Here is a 21,102-nt window from a genome sequence, read left to right on the forward strand (position 1 = left end):
ATAACCTCCGAATAATAATGTTTTTCCGTCCCTGCGGTACGTACTCCGGTTGTTCCTGACTTTACAAAGGGGGAGACAAACGTCTACTAACTTACACCTAACTGCCTATGTCGCTGTCAGATCAAACGCTTTGAACAGCGTTGCTATTTACGATTATCTAACTTTAGTTACTTGACTACTCTCAGCGTGTACTACATAGCACGCAAGAAATATATCTAATTATAGAATTGTAACAGTAACTTTCGCAATAGAATACATGTTAAATGATTAATTACGTTAATATATTGCCTTACCTTTCTTTGCAAAGAAACATTGTTGCTTGTATCACTGCTATCCGCTGTCTCAGTAGACGACACCTTTTTTTACTGTTGCGGCCACCGTCGTAATTCGAAAGGGAGGGGTGGGCAAATGACTCAGAGATTTGTTGCAAAACTATAATACAACGCTAGTGGCCGCTGATTTTCAAGAACTGCGCCTTTAATAATTACATTCAATATTTTGAGAGTTTTAACTCTTTCTTGTTTTTATTCATTTTACAAAGGGTTTCTTTAAAACATTTTAGTTCAATACAGAAAACAATAATATTAGGGCTAGAGCCTATAACTTTACATTTATGTATATAATTTTTCCCAAGCAAGCACAACATTTTAATAGCATTGTCCATTTCAATAGAGCCAGTGTCTGAATATAAACATAGGACCATTTCTTCTTTAATGTCAATCAACTTATTGAAAGAATTAAAAGTCAAAAGTGAAACCTCCGTTCAAAATGATATTGTAATTTTACATCTGAAGAACAAATGGATAATTGATTCATCTTCATTACCACAAAGAGAACATTCTGGTTGAATATCCATGAACTTAGAGAAAAATAACTTGCAGGGATACATTTTATGGAGAATTTCGATATGAATTTCCTTAGCTTTGTTTGGTATCATAAAATTGTTATTCGTAGACCATGTTAAAAGTAATCAATTATGTCTAACGGGAACAAAACGCATGTGTAAACAAAACGCGTGTTACATTATATTAGATCCGTGCTTCTCTTAAAGGGGCAGCAGCATAATAAACGTCACAGTTTTGATCATCAAACAACAAAGAACGAAGATAAAAAACACTCACTGTTCTTCACTGATTAAATTCTAACTTTAGTAAGGTTCAATATTATATTTAATACAGTGAAGACTATAAAGTATTTACATTATTTAATTTCTGTACCTAATAAATACTATTATTAGACCATCTAAAACACCTGAAATGCACTGATTATTTGTATGTTTGCTTTATTACATTTATCTGTGCTATTAAACATACTTTGATTACTTGATCTTATTTGATTAATTACTGATTAGTTGTTTTCAACAATAGTTGAATATTTATAGGCTAATAGTTGTTATGGTATCATACGAACACCCTGTTGTGATGACTCAAGAGTTGAACTATGGCAGCTGAGAAGGCCATTCTTTGTGTTCTTTTTGAAGAATTTTCGGAGCCTGATGAAATCGGAATAAATACCTGTTTAATACTGCAAAATACATCTCTTCTAATATCTTCAATTGTTGCGTTTACCGAGCTGCAGCGGACACAGTTAAACGACTTTACTTGGACCCATTGTGCGAGCTGTCTCTTTAATACCGCGTGGCTTATATACATGTTGCTGCTGATTGGGCTGACTGTTACGTCTTAACGTAGACAAGAAGCTGGAGACCGTGGATTCCTTTCAGTAACTTTATTAACGGGCTAGCAGTCAGCATAACATGCAGGCACATGCTCAGTATATCTACTCTCTTCTTCTTTCTTCTCTCTGCATCTCTATGCAACTCAAGTAGATCGAGTGCCACCTAGCGGTACATTAATATAACAACATCACATAATCCCTTTTAGTTAAATGATCCTCCTGTAACCAATAAGTAACATGAAATAGAATAAAGAACAGCAAATCTACCATGTATCAACAATTTCACACATAATGAATCACATGAAGCAACACCTGAAATGAATACAAAAGAGCATTTAAAGTAATGAACCAACTACTCAATTACTATTCAGCACTTGCCTTTCATGTAAGTGTATGATGTGTGTGCAAAAGTCCATGTCAATTTCTGTGACTAATAACATAATCCTTTAGCCAACAGGGCTCACGTCTTTGACGTTGTTCTCTTGGACCAGCATCAGAAGACACTGAATTTTCAGACAATGGAACATGAGAGGGCATCACGTTTTCAGCATTGGCCGTCATTCCATTATCCAGCTCTCTAGTTGTCACGAGTGCAAGACACGATGCATGCCACTTTTTTCCATCATCCAAGAGGTAAGTGTAAGGACCAACTTTTTTCCTGACCTCAATTGGAGGAGTGAACTTTGGATAAGCTTTTGGTACATGTACTGAGTTTTTAATGCGCACTTTATTCCCTGGCCGAAAAGAGAAATGGCGCACACGATGCTTGTGGTCAAAGCGAGATTTCATGACATCCTGACGTGAGGAAACACGCTTCTGCAGTGGTGTCGGCTCATGACCAGAAGGTGAAGGTTTCAGGACATTGAGACGGGTATGCATTTTCCTTCCATGAAGCAATTCAAATGGGGAAACACCTGTTAAAGCATGAGGTGTAGCGCGGTAAATCTGCAGGAAGTCAGTCACTGTTGATTTCCATGGTGCGGATTGTAGGATTGCTGATTGAATTGTACTCTTGAGAACTCTGTGAAAGCGTTCAATAGCACCATTTGCAGCAGGATGATACACTGAAGTGCGAATGTGCTTAATATCTCTGTCTTTCAGGAACGCAGCAAACTCAGGGGAAGTGAACTGAGGCCCATTATCACTGACCAGAGTGGTCGGGTTGCCGTGTCTACTGAAGACAGAGGTAAGAAATGCAGTCACCTGTTTTGTTGCAACAGACGCAGTAAAGGCTACCTCAGGCCACTTACTATAATAGTCAGTGAGTGTCAGAGCATATCGACAGTCCCAGACAGGACCCACAATGTCAATCGCCAGTTTTTCCCACGGTGCAGAAGGTAAAGGAACAGGCTGGAGTGGAACAGCAGAGGCTTTTGCAGTTTTGTCCAGAGAAAGACATAACTGACAGGCAGCAATTTTCTCCGTCACAAATGTGTCCATGTTTGGCCACCAATACATCTCACCCAGGCGTTGCTTCGTTCTCACAATTCCCTGATGACCCTCATGTGCAATACGGAACAATGACTCATGCAATTGTCCAGGCATAACCAGTCTAGATCCTCTAAACACAAACTCAGCTTGCACACTGAACTCATGTCGGAGCTTGTAGTACAGACGAATCAGAGGATCCACAGCAGCGGAAGATGAAAGCCGTCCACTCGCAATTTGTGCGCGCAACGCAGAGAGTTCAGAACAGTGAGCAGAGGCAGTAGCAAACTCTTCCTGGGATATGGCAATCAGACCAGAAGACAGTAAAGCAACAAACTCGGGTTCTGTATCCGACTCAGCATCCAAAGGAAGAGGCAAGGGCAAGCGGGATAAACAATCTGCAGTGTAGATCTCAGATCCAGCACGATACTCAACTATGTAGTTGAAACAGAGCAACCGAGCAGCCCACCGAGCAATACGCATACCAGCTCTATCAGTCCCTTTTGTAGTCAGCAGTGTCGTTAACGCTTGATGGTAAGTCCGCAACGTAAATCTGCGACCCCACAAGTACGTTCTCCACTTTTCCACCGCCCAGACACACACCAGAGCCTCCTTTTTAACAGTGGAGTATTTCTGTTCAGCTGAGGAGAGTGTTCTGGATGCGAAAGCGACAGTATGTTCTTGACCATCAGTGCCAATTTGAGCGAAGACAGCACCTAGTCCATATGCAGATGCGTCAGTAGAAATGACCACCGGCATCTCCGGGTCAAACAGTATGAGCGCAGGACTGTGACTGTGAACATTCTTGACACACCCACCAAACAAGAGAAAACGCATCTCAAATCCTGTTGCACACCATTGCAACCCGTTTCCAGGAAACGTGTCGTCAACCCGGAAACCGCAGCAAAACGTTGCGCACCGGTTTGAGCTTTAACATGCCCCTGTTAATGCAATCTTAATATCTTTTTATTTAATTTATGTATTGCACATGTTAAAATAAAAAAGTAGAATGAAATTAATATACACACACACACACACACACACACAGGTTGGTTCTAAGAAATATTTATCCTTAAATCGTCCAAATTCCACCAGCAAGCTCTTAGCTTGGAAAATTTGCTACTCACACAATTTCCTCATACATGCCAATATAACGGTTGGCAATAAATATTTATTCCTAGGAAATTGGTTTGACATGAATATTAATCATCTCATAAATATGTTTGTATGACAAGTGATTACACAACTGGAGAACTGGGGCATGTTCAAGCTCAAACCGGTGCGCAACGTTTTGCTATGGTTTGCGGGTTGAACGACACGTTTCCTGGAAACGGTTTGCAACATGTATATAACCCAAGCGGTATTAAAGAGACGGCTCGCACAATGGGTCCAAGTAAAGTTGTTTAACTGTGTCCGCTGCAGCTCGGTAAACGCAACAATTGAAGATATTAGAAGAGATGTATTTTACAGTATTCAACACGTATTTATACCGATATCCTCAGGCTACGAAAATTCTTCAAAAAGAACACAAAGAATGGCCTTCTCGGCTGCCATAGTTCAACTCTTGCGTCATCACAACAGGGTGTTCAACCGCATCACTGTTTCCGTTTAAAAAACGTTTTTGCTGAACGCAGCAATAGCATCTGGCTGCAGACGAGATGCACTCTCAGACACATGCACTCTCAGCCGCACATGCGCACTCAGACACATGCACTCTCAGCCGCACATGCGCACTCAGACACATGCACTCTCAGCCGCACATGCGCACTCAGACACATGCACTCTCAGCCGCACATGCGCACTCGGACACATGCACTCTCAGACAGATGCTTGTTTTAGGTACAAGCATAAGCCACTTGTAACTATTTTTATTCATTTCGTACAAGATTAAGTTGAAGTTAAAGTGTTGTTTTTAATTATCAGGTAAATGTTATTGAAAACGAACCTGATATTTAACTTTATCCGATATATCTCGCAGGCACAGGCCCCTCGATGTTGTTAGAGGGAGGATTCAGCAACCGCAAAAAAATTGTAAGTGTATTTATTTAATTCATAGAATATTAGGTAGATGTAAAAGTTTTGTTTTAGTTTATGAGACAATGTTATCGAAAACGATCTGGATATCTACCTAAATAAATCGCGTCTGTGCTAATTGGGTACTTTTCCTCCATACAGTAACTAAATTAGTGAAGAACTATCTAAATTAATTTTCTTTTAGACGGTTAAAATATTGAGTGTTTTACTGGCTCTGTGTTTTGGGCTGTTGTTTCAAAAAGTGACAGGGAAGTTTTAATAAGACTAGCTCCATTTAATTATTGTTTAGACTAAGTGTTACTTAACATGATTTAATATGAAGTGGGAATCTTTAAAAGAACAAGTCATTTTTGTAATGTTAACAATGGTTCTTTAAAACGAGATATAGGCCTACATGGAATACGACAAAAATGTAAAGAATATAATACACATCAGAATGATTTTCATTTCTGTTTTTTCAATTTATGCTTACATATGCTGTTCAGGAAGTTCTGGCTGACTGGAAAGTGCATATAAAAAAATGCAATAATTTTTTCAAGGTAAAGATTAGTGTATTTTAAAATTACTACAATGTGTCTGTTGCCGTTCAAGACATATTGCAGACTTAGGCCCAATGCCAATTCTACCCCTTACCCTACACTTTCCCCTACCCCTCCGTTTGGCGGGTTCACATGAAGGGGAAGGCATGTCTCAATTCTCTTTCGGTTGGAGGGGTAAGGGGAAGGGCCAGATAGCCCTTCAAACAAATATTTTTCGGGACCTCACTTCAAACTAAGTCATTTTTGCCATTACAGTAATAAGGATTTTTAACACAATTTTTCATTTTATGTATGTTACATTCAATCTTGTGTTTGTATTTACAGTGATGTTCTTTTAACGTTTGCAAAAAAATTGCTATAGTTTGCTAGCGGACAGCACTGATTGCACGATATTAGAAAACATATTTTTATGTCATATACCCGGTGCATCGGCACATGTCCTCTGACGTAACGAGCTAACAACGACGTATATGATGATGTATAACAGTGTAGTAGTGGCGTCCCATTTCTTAGCGGAAAATTTGTAGCCACTTTGTTTCAAGGGGCAAGGGGAAGGGGCGAGGCGAAGGGGTAGAAAATAGAACTTGGATTGGGCCTTACTAACGCACACACTATCAAACTCTCTCATACACTACTATAATGTCTCTCACACACTATCAAACTCTCTCATACGCTACTATAATGTCTCTCACACACTATCAAACTCTCTCATACGCTACTATAATGTCTCTCACACACTATCAAAGCTTTTCACGCACGCTATCAAACGCTTATTCACTACTATACTATCTCTCACACACTATCAAACTCATTCACTATCAATCTCTGTCGCACATATAACTAAAGTCATTTATGCTCACACTACCAAACCATAAGGTTAAAAATGGCATGTTGTCATGACAAACTAGGTAAATTTGTGATGTATTTTTTCCAATAACAGGAAGAGCCTTAAGTTTCCACGTACATGTAACTACTAACTTGAACACATTACTTTGTAGCAGCTCCTCAGGGGAAAAAAAGTACCAGTTACCTTAAAAAAGTAGCACTCAAGGAAACAGGCTCAAACTTCATATTTGCTTTTTTAGGTAGATGAAACCAGTCTTTTCACTCTTGAGTTTCCCCCGGAGAAGCAGATGGTTCAGTCTCCACGAAAAGTAGGTTTTGGTAGAGGGGTTGCAGCCATTATTGTTCAGCATATTTTTACTTATCCTCTTTTGCATTGTTGTTTCTTAGGTGCGTGTCATGACGGATCTTAAGACTGCCTGTCAGTGTTGCTTGGAGAACTCTGGGGATCTTCTTGACTCACTTCAGCTATCTCCTATAATCAGAGATGGGAAGTAACGGAGTACAAATACTTCGTTACTGTACTAGATTTTTCTGGTATCAGTACTTTACTCCACTATTTATTTTTCTGACGACTTTTTACTTTCACTTCTTACATTTTTACGCAAATACCTGTACTTTCTACTTCTTACATTTTCAAACCAGGCTCGTTACTTTAGCTTTAATCTGTATTTGATGCACAATCAATATTATTTCTTGTCATTGCGTGACTTTTTCAACCTAATGATAGGTCTGCCTTTAAGCCGAAGCGCTGTGTGAGGTGGCCACTAGCCAATCAAATGTAAGAAGGCGGGAGTTACTGTTTACAGAGCAAAGCGGTGACCAATCAAATCAAAGAAGACGGAGTAACTGTTCTCAGATCTCGAGCGTGATATTCTGCATCATGTGGTGACTCGTGAATGGTAGGGTTTTTTAGCGCCAAAGGACCAGATTTTAAATATGTAATTTAGCTATTTACTGTAGCTATTCGCATGTTCTACAAACATATACTTCACGAAAGATGTACTGTAGTTCTGTCAGAAGTTAAGGCAGCTCGTTAAGGTAAGCGCATTATTGTTGTTCATTAGTATGTATGAATTGCATGTTTTTTGTATCGTGGTGTGTGCGTTAAGTTCATGAACGAGTGAAAAATACCTGCTCATTGCGTTGCTTTCGATGAACTAATTATAGTGGGCACTTTTGCACAAAAATGCGCTAATTTCCTGATTGCCATTTGAAGTGGTTTCTGGACATATCCTATTAGTCTTATTTTCTAATTTTCTTAATGCATTTGCCTTGTTTGATCTGTTTGATCTATTTTCCTGATTTTTATTATATTTTTTCATCTTGTCATGATTAAAATTATAAGGAAATAAAAAACGATCCTTATCAACGTTGATTGACATTGCAATAAAATACTATCACATTATTTTGGAAGTTACAATTTTGGGCTGGTTTTTGTTGGAGTGAGTAGGTTTTAGTGAGCCTTTGGGCTGGAAATCATCCACCTAATCTAGCAACACTGACATCAGTTTTAATGTTGAACGAGTGTAACGTACAATGTAAGAGGCTAAACATTTAATATTTTAAAGCGAGGCATAATTTCAAGAAATGTGTTTAACCAATCGAGAAAAACAGTAATGGTTACCAAGTAAATTGACTTGCCTAATTAATTATCTCTTTATTTCTCAGTTTTCTCTTTTTGACAAGATCTCCCAAGTGTCTACAACCTTTGTATAATGATATGTCCATGAATGGTCTGTGCTTAAAATTTAAAGGGACAGTTAATCTAAAATTGAAAGCAGTGAAATTCTGTTATAAAATGTTTTGACAATCACAGTACCAAACAGTCATTTCCTGGCTATTACGCATCGCAGACATAGGCTAGTAGTCTAAGAAGCTGCCACGGACCAAGGCGGAAGGCAACACAAAGAATAGCTAAAATTATGGTTGAGAACTTGAGACAAAGGGAATTCTGTCACAATTATTATCAATACGCTTGTCCTTTACACTCTTATCTTACATCATAATTGTATTATAAATTTGTGTTTTTTTCCACTACCTAGGTAGTGGCAAATAGATTTATTCCATCAGTCTTTTTTATGCTCGTGTTCTACATAATGGTAGTTCAGTTGTGAGGTACGAGCGTGAAAGTACATTTTAGAGCCCATACTTTATACTTTTACTTGAGTAAACAAGTTTAGTCAGTACTTCAACTGCAACTTCAAACTAGTTTTACTTGAGTACTTTTAAACATGAGTATCTGTACTTCTACTTAAGTAAAGGATGTGTGTACTTTTGCCATCTCTGTTTATAATGTGCATGGAGGATGAAGAAGTTGCTGAGGCCTTGGAAAGGTTCTTCAGTGCAGAGTTCATAGAGGACAATCTTGTAGAACCACTGATATTTGTTTTTACATTTGTGCAGGACATTTTGGTGCTGCCCTCGTCCACCCTCCAAGAACTGTATACATCTAGAGCAGGGGTGGGGAACCTTGATCCTGGAGGGCCACTGTCCTGTAGTGTTTATCTCCAACCTAATCAAACACACCTGAACCGGCTCATTGAAGTCTTCAGGATTACTAGAAACTTCATGACAGGCGTTTGTTTGAGCTTGTTGGAGCCAAACAGTGGCCCTCCAGGATCAAGGTTCCCCACCCCTGATCTAGAGTAAGACTGTTAAAATGACTATGGACCCCTCACATTCAAGCCATCATCTCTTTGAACTTTTGCTGTCTGGTCGGCGCTACAGAGCAGTAAGCACCAAAACAACCAGACACAAAAAAAATGTTCTTCCCTCACGCAATCTACGTCATGAAGTTAAATGTTCTTCCCATTGTGCAATTAATAACATTGTGCAATAGTAATCAAATGTAATACTAATTATATCCACCTGATAATAGTCTATTTTTATATCATTTTTGCGTAAATTATTGTATTATTTCATTATGCTGTATATAGCACATATTTTGTAGATACAATATATATACATGCATAGTTTTACACTATCTTATTTTTATTCTATTCTATTCTTTTTTATATATATATATAGATAACATTAGATTAGATTAGATTCAACTTTATTGTCATTACACATGTACAAGTACAAGGCAACGAAATGTAGTTTAGGTCTAACCAGAAGTGCAATAAGCAAGTGCAGGATATACAGTTGTGCATAAATACATAAATACAGGATAAAGCAAAATTATGAAGAATTTACAAGTGGCAATGTACTATGACCATTATATACAGATGGCTATTTACTGAAAACAGAAATTTACTGATGGATATGTACAATATAAATTAGACTATGCAGAACAGTAGTGCAATGAATATAAAGTGCATAAATTATGGACAGCAGTTATTAAGTAAACAGTGCAGTAGATGAGTTATTGCAGTATTCAGTACATAGTAATGGAGTGCAGATGATGCGGTATATGTGTAATAATCCAGTAGTGCAAATTACATTAGTACATAGTACTGGAGTGCAAATGATGCAGTATATGTATAAGTAGTCCGGTAGAGCAAGTAAACATGTAGTACATGTGTAGACAGTCCAGTCGTGCACTTGACAGGCCTGTAGTGCAATAAACAAAACAATATATCAGCATTGAGTAGAGGTATATGAGGGGGTTGTGGAATCAGCGGGGGGTAGAGTTCAATAGCAAGACAGCTCTGGGAAAAAAGCTGTTTCTCAGTCTGCTAGTCCTTGTCCGGAGGCATCTGAGGCGCCTGCCAGAAGGCAGGAGAGAAAACAGTCTGTGGGTGGGGTGAGAGGAGTCCTTAAGAATGCCGCGAGCTCGACGCAGACAGCGTTTCCTCTGGATGTCCTCAATGGCTGAAAGTGGAGTCCCTGTGATGCGCTGGGCGGTTTTCACCACCCGCTGCAGTGCCTTGCGCTCTGCAACAGATCAGCTCCCATACCAGGCTGTGACACAGTTGGTTAGGATGCTCTCTACTGCGCAGCGGTAGAAGTTCACCAGGATAGCTGAAGACAGTTGGTTCTTCTTCAGTGTCCCCAGGAAGAAGAGGCGCTGGTGAGCCTTCTTGACCAGGCTGGAGGTGTTGGTGGTCCAGGACAGGTCCTCCGAAATATGGGTCCCCAGGAACTTAAAGCTGGGGACACGCTCAACAGCCATCCCGTTAATGTGGATGGGGTCATGTGTGCCTCCTCTCTCCTTCCTGAAGTCCACAATGAGCTCCTTTGTCTTGGAAGTGTTAAGGAGCAGGTTGTTGTCTGAGCACCATGTGGCCAGGTGCTGGACCTCCCCCCTGTAGGCAGTCTCATCGTTGTTGCTGATGAGACCAATCACTGTAGTATCGTCTGCAAACTTGATGATGGCATTATATCCATTCACAGGCCTGCAGTCGAGTGTGAAGAGGGAGTAGAGAAAGGGGCTCAGAACACAGCCCTGTGGAACGCCAGTGTTAAGTGTGATGGTGGTGGAGCAGATGTGGCCTGACCTAACAAGCTGAGGTCTGTTTGTCAGAAAGTCCATAATCCAGTTGCAAATGGAGGTGTTAATACCCAGGTTCCCAAGTTTGGTGATTAACTTGGAAGGGACGACAGTATTGAATGCAGAGCTGAAGTCAACAAACAGCATTCGTGCATAAGTGTTTTTATTGTCCAAGTGTGTGAGTACAGAGTGCAGTGCTATGGAGACGGCATCCTCTGTGCTCCTATTGCTGCGGTAGGCAAACTGGTATGGGTCCAGTGTGGATGGAAGGGAGTCCTTTAGGTGAGCCAGGACCAGCCGCTCAAAGCACTTCATAACAATAGGTGTGAGTGCTACAGGTCGGTAGTCATTCAGGCACGTAGGGCTAGAGTGTTTCGGCACTGGAACAATGGAGGTGGATTTAAAGCATGCTGGCACAACTGCTTGGGCGAGGGACAGGTTGAAAATATCCGTAAAGACCCCAGCGAGTTGCTCTGCACATGCCCTAAGTACACGACCGGGGATGCCGTCTACAACATGTGTATTGTTTGTTATGGACTCTGTGTGCTGCTGTTTTTTGTGCAATGGATGCTCTTTCACCATAACAAATTTATTGTATGTGCATAATACTTCACATAAAGCTCTTTCTGATTCTATTTTGAGAATAGAGAATGTGGTGGACAACATGTTGTAACACTTCACCCAATTTGACACAGACAAAAGAAATGTCTGAGTACGGACCAGTCGAATCAGAAGGATAAATTCGTCTGCAGAGAATAAAGATGTCACAACAACAATGAACCACTCACACAATGTATAAAGTTCAACTGAATGTATTGTTTTCAATCAGGACGTTAGATCTTGATGAATGAAAGACAGAAAAACAAAGATAAAAAAATTACAATAGGCAACTCTTAACCAAAAAAAAACAAAAAACAATTGAAATTCTGCCCAAACACCAAGCAGAATTGTTCTGATGTTCTCAACAATTTTTCCTTTTTTTTTCCTCATAGGTTTCAAGACTCAATTGTACTCAAAGGACTCAAAAGGTAAGTATAATCACCCTTCTTCAACAATGTTTATGTAAGTTAAGTAAATTAACCTTTAATTCTGTTCCCTTCTAGATTTCACTTGTTTCTCTCTGTTCAAAAAAAACTGTAATACTATAATTTCACCTTGTTCAATTCAAGGAAATAATCCCTCAAATAAATCAATTCAAGGTTTAAATCCCTTATTTGATACTTTAAATTTGTTGAATGGATTTCTCCTTCCTGTTTCAATGTTTGCAAAACAAAAGAAAAAAATTACATTTGGTCAATGAATAATTTGAAGAAAAAAAATAAACAAATAAACCCAAATAGATTCACATATGAATCCTTTCACAAATTTTAAACCTCAGTTTCCAAAATAAGTTGATGCAAAATGAATAATTCAGTCTCTCAAATCCTTTTTCACAGCTGTGTGAAAATAGCTGAAATCACTGAGGGACGATTGAATTGGTCGTTACTCAGTCTCTCCTCTGAGATCGAATCCTTCCAAAGAACAATGAACCAAATGTATAGTGCTGTTAGTTCAATTTCCTACCGTCCAAATCGGAAATGAGGATATCAGTTTCACGAAATCCCGACTCTATTAGGTCCGTGTGGCTCGCCAGTCCCTACTCCCTCCACGAACATGGGAGTTAGAACGAAATCCAGGGATCCAAGAACTCCACTCCAGTAAGCATCGGTCTCAACGAAGCATCGATTCAGCAGTTCACAGCGTGCACTCGATCGGGCAACGACGATATCAATAACAGGAAAAGAACAAACAAAAATAAAAGAAGAAGGGGGGAAAAAAACCTGACCTTGAATACAAGGTCACAAAAATCATCATTAATATTCTTTCCATATCATACATACATCATGTCTATTACCACTGTTTACCACAGCATCAAAATGGCGATTACATTTTCCATACGAACGTGCAACCACATACAGTACATTTGCCACGTTATTTTACATCACACATTATCGATTTATTAAACTGAAAATACAGCTCTCTCATTTATATTTCACTTGTATGAGCATTTAATGAACTCTTCACCCAAACTAATACATGAAATGAAAGTTTTAAATCACCAAGACCAGATGAACTTAAACAATTTTATCTCCTTTAGGTCTGAAAACTCAGTTTCAACTTGATCTTTTGCTTATCCGTCTTGTAGAAATTGAATTAAGATTATATGTCTCTTTTTCCTTAACGAAATATCTCGTATGTTAACACGTTAAGCGTTAACAAGGCCTTATTATCAGCTGCGTCACACGACATAAATCGATTAAACAGTCTCTTTCTCACATCAAACTTGGCTTCTTTTTCTTGCTACACTGTCTCTAGACACATATAACTTTAATTTTACTCAAATATCACTGTTTGTCTTCTTAATTTCTCAAATATCTCCAGAGAGACCTAAATCGCGTATGCACTCTTCCGCTCCGCCGATCAGAGAGAGACGTGAACACCAACCTCGTGCTAGATCCGGAAAAACGAGAGAAGAAAAAAAAATGCGCTATGCACCATCTTAAATCCGCATTGGTCAGTTTTCCCAACCACAAAATATTTTATTGGCTGTTTAAATGCCCACGAAAATAATATAAAATACATAAATTATAAAATAAAGAAAAATAACTTCATATTAATTTCATTTAATCATCTTTTACTACTGCTGGTAACCTGGGTTACACATGCATCTCAGAATTTTTTGTCAAGCACAAAATTGAAAAACATAGATGTCAATTTTTTTAACAATGTAATTTCAATGTATTTAATAATGTAATAACGTTAATTAGTAATGTATATTGCCATTATAAACTTTTATGTAGGCACATATGTGAAGTAATCAGACATTATTATTGTAGATGTTCAATAATGTCTTTCGGCTAGAATTTTGTATAAATCTTGGCCATGACCTGAATCGCCAGTCTTTACTCTTAAATAGCAAAAATCTCCACCTTTTTAAAATAGTATTTTACAGTCCACATCCTGAAATACTTTTTCATTTTCATGTATTTTCAGGTGGTTTTAACAGGACGTTCTTTTATGCCGTGCCGTTTGTAAACAGTATTTTGACTAATTTCCGTCTTCGACCCACTACAAAGTGCGCATGTGCGGCTGAGAGTGCATGTGTCTGAGTGCGCATGCGTTGCTGAGAGTGCATCTGGTCTGAGAGTGCATCTGGTCTGCAGCGAGACCCTTCTGGAAGGCAGCCCTGATCAGGTTATGACGTGCTGAAGCACAGCGGAAGGGGCACGATGCTTACAATTCTAAAAAAACATTTGACTGGACAAGAAATTTGATGAGAGGTTGAAGTGTAGACCAATATAATATAACGATAATATAATAATATGATAACGTATTGAAATAGGGAGATTTTTTTCACACGTACGTTTTTTTTTGAGTGCTTATATATCTTCTAAATGTGAATTTTGTCAGGGCTTTGGAGCAGTTAAATGATGTATTTAAGGCTAACATATTGTTAATAGAAGGAAAAAAACTTTAATTTTGATTTCACCGGGTCTTTAAAAGCACACAGGCCAACTACCCAGCTAACAATTTTTGGTTCCCAGAACGTTCCCCTAACGTTAGTTTTTGGTTCCCAAAACGTTCCCCTAACGTTAGTTTTTGGTTCCCAGAACGTTATTTTCTAAGGTTCGTTTTTGGTTCTCCAGGAAAGTTTTCTTTACGTTAATAGAACGTTAGTTTCTGGTTCCCATAACGTTCTGGGAACCAAAAACTAACGTTAGGGGAACGTTACCCTAACGTTATAGAAACCATGAAACTAAGGTTTTATTTCCGTAATGATAACCAAAAACAAACCTTAAAAAAACTTTCTGGGAACCAGAAACTAACGTTAGGGGAACGTTCCCAGAACATTAGCCTAAAATATTTTTCTCGGTCCGTTTACACGTCAGTAATGAATACATCCATGCTGTGTTTTTATCCATCGCTTGTCTAACGTTAATCTAATTAAAATAAGTAAAATACATCATCCCACACAATATGGAGGATGAAATCAATGCAGATTATTCTTTTAGCCTAATAATTCCTTTTTCATCACTGAAGTAGCCTAATTTTCGATTTAAACAGCACAGTATATAATTTCTAATAAAACCACACTGTGTGTAGGCCTACCTCAACATCAGACATTATAGATATCGAAATAAAATAACCAATGACTTCAACACAACATTTAAAGCAGATTTTTATTGACAGAAGAATAAACATTTAATTATCTTCAGGCTAACAATATTCTTGTCTCACCACAGAAGTATAGCGCGGCTCCGTCTTTAGATATAACAATCAATAGCCCTGAGTTTCAGTCCTTTCATCATGGTCTGTTGATTTAGATGTGTCAAATCAATCGAAAATCACGAAAATATAAGTCTACTCTCAAATCTGTACGGTTTTAAATAAAAAATAAAAATAAATAAACCGCTAAACTAATGTGTTAGTCGGTGAAATAAAAACGGTGCGGCAGAGCGGAGAATGCACGTGCTCGAGCGCACACACATTAACAGACAACCACACTAAAGAAATACACATGGATATAGATGATTGTATTTTCATGTAGCTTAACTAGTTTATTATTTTCAGCCATTAAAGGGCACATTTATTAATTTCATTTGGTTTTCAATGTGATCTTATAATTTATGTATTGCACATGTCACTGACGTTTAACAGTTTTGACTATTTTTACCATAAAAAATAGCCAAAAAAGAACCATCAGGGAACGTTACTTTCTGGTTATTTTCTGGTTGCAAAAAAATAACCATCAGAGAATGTTATTTTCTGGTTATTTTTTGGTTATTTAAAAAAAAACAGCCTGCAACGTTCTGGGAACGTTATTTTCTGGTTGCAAAAATAAAACCTGAAAAGAACGTTCTTAGTTCGCAAAATCGACGTGCATGGAAAATACCGTCAAAAAAACAAAGCAGGTGCCAAATGAAACAAAAAAACAATGGTTGAACCACGATTTTTAAATGATACTATTTTATGCCAATTACAGTGAAAGGGAAAACGTGTCCCTGTTGGACTCTCTGTATCCGATGTAGTGGCGACATCTGGTGTACAGTATAGGCGGTTCATGAAAATCTCACAACCCCTCCCTTCAGCTCCCACCATCGTCGTTTCGTTTTTACGTTACTGCTGTCTTTCCGTAAACACTGATCGCCGAGGTTAAGAGAGTCGGAGGTTTGAAGTCAGATACATGAAGATACATGGGTCTGGTGCCGTCTTACACTTAAGTGATAGCTATTCATTCATCGGTCTGGAGTGAATTTTGTTGGCTTATTTGATCGATGGTGGTCATGTTTCTTTCACGTGAGTCTGAAGCAGTCATCACAATGCGCAGTATTAACATGTCAACATTAATGGCATGTACCAGCACTGCCATTTTGCGTCGTAAAGTTGTTTTAAATGCGCTTTCAAAATAGATTTGATACTGCATCAAGGTTTACTATTATACACTCTCTTAATTCTTGCGATGAGAATATGTACGTTTTACAGCACAGGCCATTATGCGACTCTTAACAATCGTTCTGCACAAGGGTTGTTTTATTGTTAACTGCTGTGTTTTGCACAGAGCTTCTGATAATCCACTCGCCGCAGATACTGCTACGTCGACATCTAGTTTGATAATGTTTTATTACAGTATTCACTGTCAGTGTAATAGAAATACTCTATCACATTGTATTTGGCTGACTAAAGGATCTCAAGAATAGGTTTATTTTGCGTGATATTTGCAATACAGTAAATACACTAATGCATTGAAATTATTATCATTTACAACAATGCAAACTGAGCAGATGCTGAGTGTTTCAGGTAAAAATGCATACAGTAATTGTCTTGAATATAATTTCTCAAACAAATGCATGCATGCAAAATATTCCTATAATAAATATGTTTTCCATACAGCAGCAGACCTGATATAAAATGGAAATGGGACTGATTTAGTGGATCAAGTAAAACAGTTCACCCACATTCCTGTGTCCTCATCCACAAATAACCGCCTTCTCTTCGCAGTTATTAGTGGGGGCAGAGAGACCATGTGGGAGTCACATGCATGCAGAAGATGAGCAGTAAACAGATGACAGGAGCACAGCCCTGAATGCATCACGCTATGAACAACGCCACGCAGCCCCCTCACGCTATCAACGGGGATGCAGCCGTCAGCTATGTGCTGGTCCCCTTCTTCCTCATCACATTGGTCGGGATAGTTGTAGCAGTGGTAGGTGGCATTTGACTGGTCGCTCGGACGCTTTCATCCTTAACAGCGTGTGACTGTGTGCTGGTGTGAGGGGAGGAATGCAAAGTCACATGATGGAGTAATTCAATTGAGAAAGACAAAAAGTCTTCACTCTGTTGTGGTGGACATGTTTTGCTGCGCATGCTTGCCAGAGGTTATCAGCAGCAGACTTTCTTGACAAAAACGTCTGCAAAGCAGCTTAATGCTAACATTATCCAGTGATATCACGGGCATTGTGTTAAGGAGTATAGTACGGTGACATGCTAATGTGTCTTCTGTTTTTTACAGGTGATGTACTTAAGGAGAAAACGAAGGTAAATACACATAGTGCAGCACATTTAAAAAGACATTAAAAGGATTTACCAAACAATTCTTTTCATCTGCTTGACAGACGAAGTTGTTTGGGTGGTTCGGAACATCTTTCCAGTACAAACTTTAAGTGTAGATCTTCAATGGTCCGAGATAGGCTGAATCCAAAGTTGTTTGTTTTCATACTACACAGTGGGCGGAAATCAGTATGCGTATGAATAGTATGAGTAAATCAATTGAAAATAGCAGAAAACTCTTTTCAAGTGTAAATACTGCTAAATGTATTCCTCGTGATTAATTATGCTTGTTTAACCACGTCTATGTACAGGCTGTTGTTAATATATCATTGGTCAAAGAGCTTAAGAAATAAGTGATGCCAAAAAAAGGCTCAAATAAAAGCCAAAATATCTGCCGCCCCCGCCTCTCACTTCAGTGCTCTCACTCACTCTAGCTGTTATCAAAGGACGATCATGTAAGCCCACCATGACAAAGGCTAAAACAAATAAATATGACAAGAAAAGCTCAAAACCAGCGAACAGAAGCTCTGCTGTAGCTCACGTGGACTGTCATCCGGCAGGTGCTGATATCACTGAAGCTCATTTTAAGCCTGTTTACATGAATAGACTCACTGCTCCTCTGTGTTCTGCGTGTTGTTTTCATTAAAATGATTGTGCACCATATATAAACTTCTTGTATTAGCAGGAGCTGCTGAGTTTGACTATAACTTGACTACTGTTATGCATATAATAATTCTAGAACTACAATCTTTAGATGATTGGTTAAAAAAAAGTGATATTTGATGACCAAGGAAGAATAATACAGGGGTTTTCCTGGCTCAAGATGAGGCGGAGGTGGTGCCATCCTGATCTTGTACACACGCGTAGGCCTACCGTACCTTTAAGTGGCTTAACCAAAGTGACTTTGAGTTTGACATATTAAAAGTTCTAATAAAATTAGATAAAAATGACAATTATTAAGTTATATAAAACATTACTTTTATTCAACCAAACAAAAATGTTTTTTTAATCAAATAAAGCTTTTTTATCATTTCAACTAACTTTTCAGCCCACAATAGCCAACTGAATCAACCAGGCTATCTAAATGAGCTAAGCTCATTCACATCTTGCATTCTCTGTGGTTCACTTTAAATGATTCAAGGATCTCTTATATTTGCTAGTGACTGAAAAGTTCAATAGTTTAAATGAATCGGTTCAAATGAGTCATTCGTGTGCGAACGCAATGTGCGTTCATACTGGCGAACTCGCTGTGTACAGTATACGCTGATTCAACGATCCAACTGCACAGCTACAATGATGTACGTCATGTTAATTTAATAAATTTCAAGAAATTAAACGTACTTGGATGCAAAACAAATAGCTGTGAAACACAGCTAGCTCTTGTTCTGCAACTCTTTTTAGCACCTCAGTGTGCTGATAACGAAACAGCACCTCCACTGTGGCGTAATGTCGCAACTGCAGTTACAAATGACAGTCTGTTAAATGCACGCAGCATTTCTTGTGAAGACTCACAACATAATTTTGGCGAGAGCCTGAGGCGGCACGACATTTGACGGAGGCGGCCGCCTCCAATTTCTCTATGCAGGAAAAACCCTGTAATATATTTAGTATTTTTTTTAAAAATGTGCTCTTTAATTTGTGTGGTTTTAATGTGTGTAATTAATACAATTATATACTGTATCATTTTCAATTTTGGTTTTCGGCCAAGTGCATCCAGAATTATCGGCATCATTTCGGCCCAGAATTTTCATTTCCGTGTATCACTATCCAAAATGTAATCATACTATACTATATAGTGACGTACTGTTTTAACGGTCGACAGTTATGTAGGTACTTAATCCAAATCAGTACGTACTGTCCCAGTTGCGATTTCGGACACAGCAAATGACATAATAGGTGGGATTGAACAGAGACTCCATGTACTTAAACACTACCATTTTCCAATTTATTTCTTCACTCAGAGTGTCTTGTTGCTCAGCTGCTTTTAACTTTTTTCTGTGGCTGCTATAGGACAGAATAAGCCGTTAACTGTGCTGCAACCGTGTGTCACAAGTCTGGTCTTTACATGATTATCTGCTGTATTTACTTAACTACATGATTTGTTTTCAGGTGTTTTTATTATTACTAAGCAATATATCCATTTTATGCTGTATGTGTTTCTGCACGTGTAGGATTGATAGACTGCGGCATCAGTTGCTGCCGGTTTACACTTACGACCCAACTGAAGAGCTAAATGAGGCAGAGCAGGAAATCCTTTGGAAGGAGGAAGACACAAAGGTAACTAATGGAAAAGAAAAACAAAGATGACATCTTATTGCAATTACTGAAATAATGAATGCAATAAATGCAGAGGTCAATTCATTGATCAAACACAATGAAATTGTATTTATTGTAGTCCGTTCAAAGCTGTAATAATTGTTCCTTCGTCACATCATTCTGGTCTGGATTTTCTTCTAAACTCCTACTGTAAACCAGTTTTAATTTAATGATGCATCTAAAGTGAACTTTACGAAGGAGATCAAAGATTGCAAATGATTACACAGCATTACCCAACATTACAAACAGAACTGATGAGGAAAAGAGGAGTCAAACATCAATGCCATGCACCAACATAAAATACAAAGCACTGTTCTCTTTTTTTTTGTATTAACAGTTTTACAATCTAAATGGTCATTTTACAAATGGGGAGTGGTTACTCTAAACGTCCTGCACTGTCTTTCTGTTTCAGTTGAAGTCAAAACATCAAATAACGTTGCACCTTTCAAGACACTTCAGCAAGACTTTTAATTCTAATTGAATTCATGTTAGTAAATATAATCCAAAAATCTAATTTGAATTTAATTACTGAAATGTAATTAAAAAGGAATTAAATTAATTAGAATCATAATGAATAGTTTTAAAGGTGTATGTAACCATTCCATACATATTGTTATGAATACGGCTGCCTTAGAGACTCCCGTTCGCCAGAAAAAAGCTTTATCTCCAACTTGGACTCCATTTCCCAGCGGCCCTTGCACCGCTGATTACACACACACACACCTGGAACGCATTAACATGGCTTTATAATCCCAGGCTGAATCCGAAATGGCATACTTCTGTACTATATAGGCAAAAAGCAGTAGGCGAACGAATAGTATGTCCTAATCGTCAGTGTTCACAAAACAGTAAGCGAGAAATACCCATGTGGTACCATACCTCCCGTACCGCGAACAATAGGGGTTCCAACCACTTATCCCAATTTTTGGCGTCCTCGTGTACGAATTTACGAATCAAGGTCTTTAATGTGCGATTAAACCGCTCCACCAGGCCGTCTGTTTGTGGGTGAAAGACGCTGGTACGGATCGATTTAATGCCCAATAATTCGTATAGTTCGCGCAGTGTGCGTGACATGAACGCCGTGCCTTGATCCGTGAGGACCTCGCGGGGGATCCCCACCCGGGAGATGATACTAAACAGAGCCTCCGCAACACACTTTGCCGAAATGTTGCGCAAGGCTACTGCCTCGGGATATCGGGTTGCATAGTCCACTATGACTAAAGCAAACCGATGTCCCCGTGC

The 21,102-nt window shown here is 38.6% G+C and overlaps 1 protein-coding gene across 1 annotated transcript; it reads left to right on the forward strand.

Annotated features, from left to right (window-relative positions):
• Window positions 1-16,090: 16,090 nt before the first annotated feature.
• smim29 (small integral membrane protein 29) lies at window positions 16,091-19,851 on the forward strand. The gene is made up of 4 exons (XM_057328184.1): window positions 16,091-16,293; window positions 16,996-17,200; window positions 17,507-17,532; window positions 19,716-19,851. Exons 2-4 carry the CDS (start codon window positions 17,081-17,083, stop codon window positions 19,849-19,851), a joined length of 282 nt encoding a protein of 93 aa, XP_057184167.1. The 5' UTR covers window positions 16,091-16,293; window positions 16,996-17,080.
• Window positions 19,852-21,102: the final 1,251 nt, after the last annotated feature.

The sequence above is a fragment of the Triplophysa rosa genome, unplaced genomic scaffold (genome assembly GCF_024868665.1).
Source record: "Triplophysa rosa unplaced genomic scaffold, Trosa_1v2 scaffold397, whole genome shotgun sequence".
In the NCBI taxonomy this organism is placed as follows: domain Eukaryota; kingdom Metazoa; phylum Chordata; class Actinopteri; order Cypriniformes; family Nemacheilidae; genus Triplophysa; species Triplophysa rosa.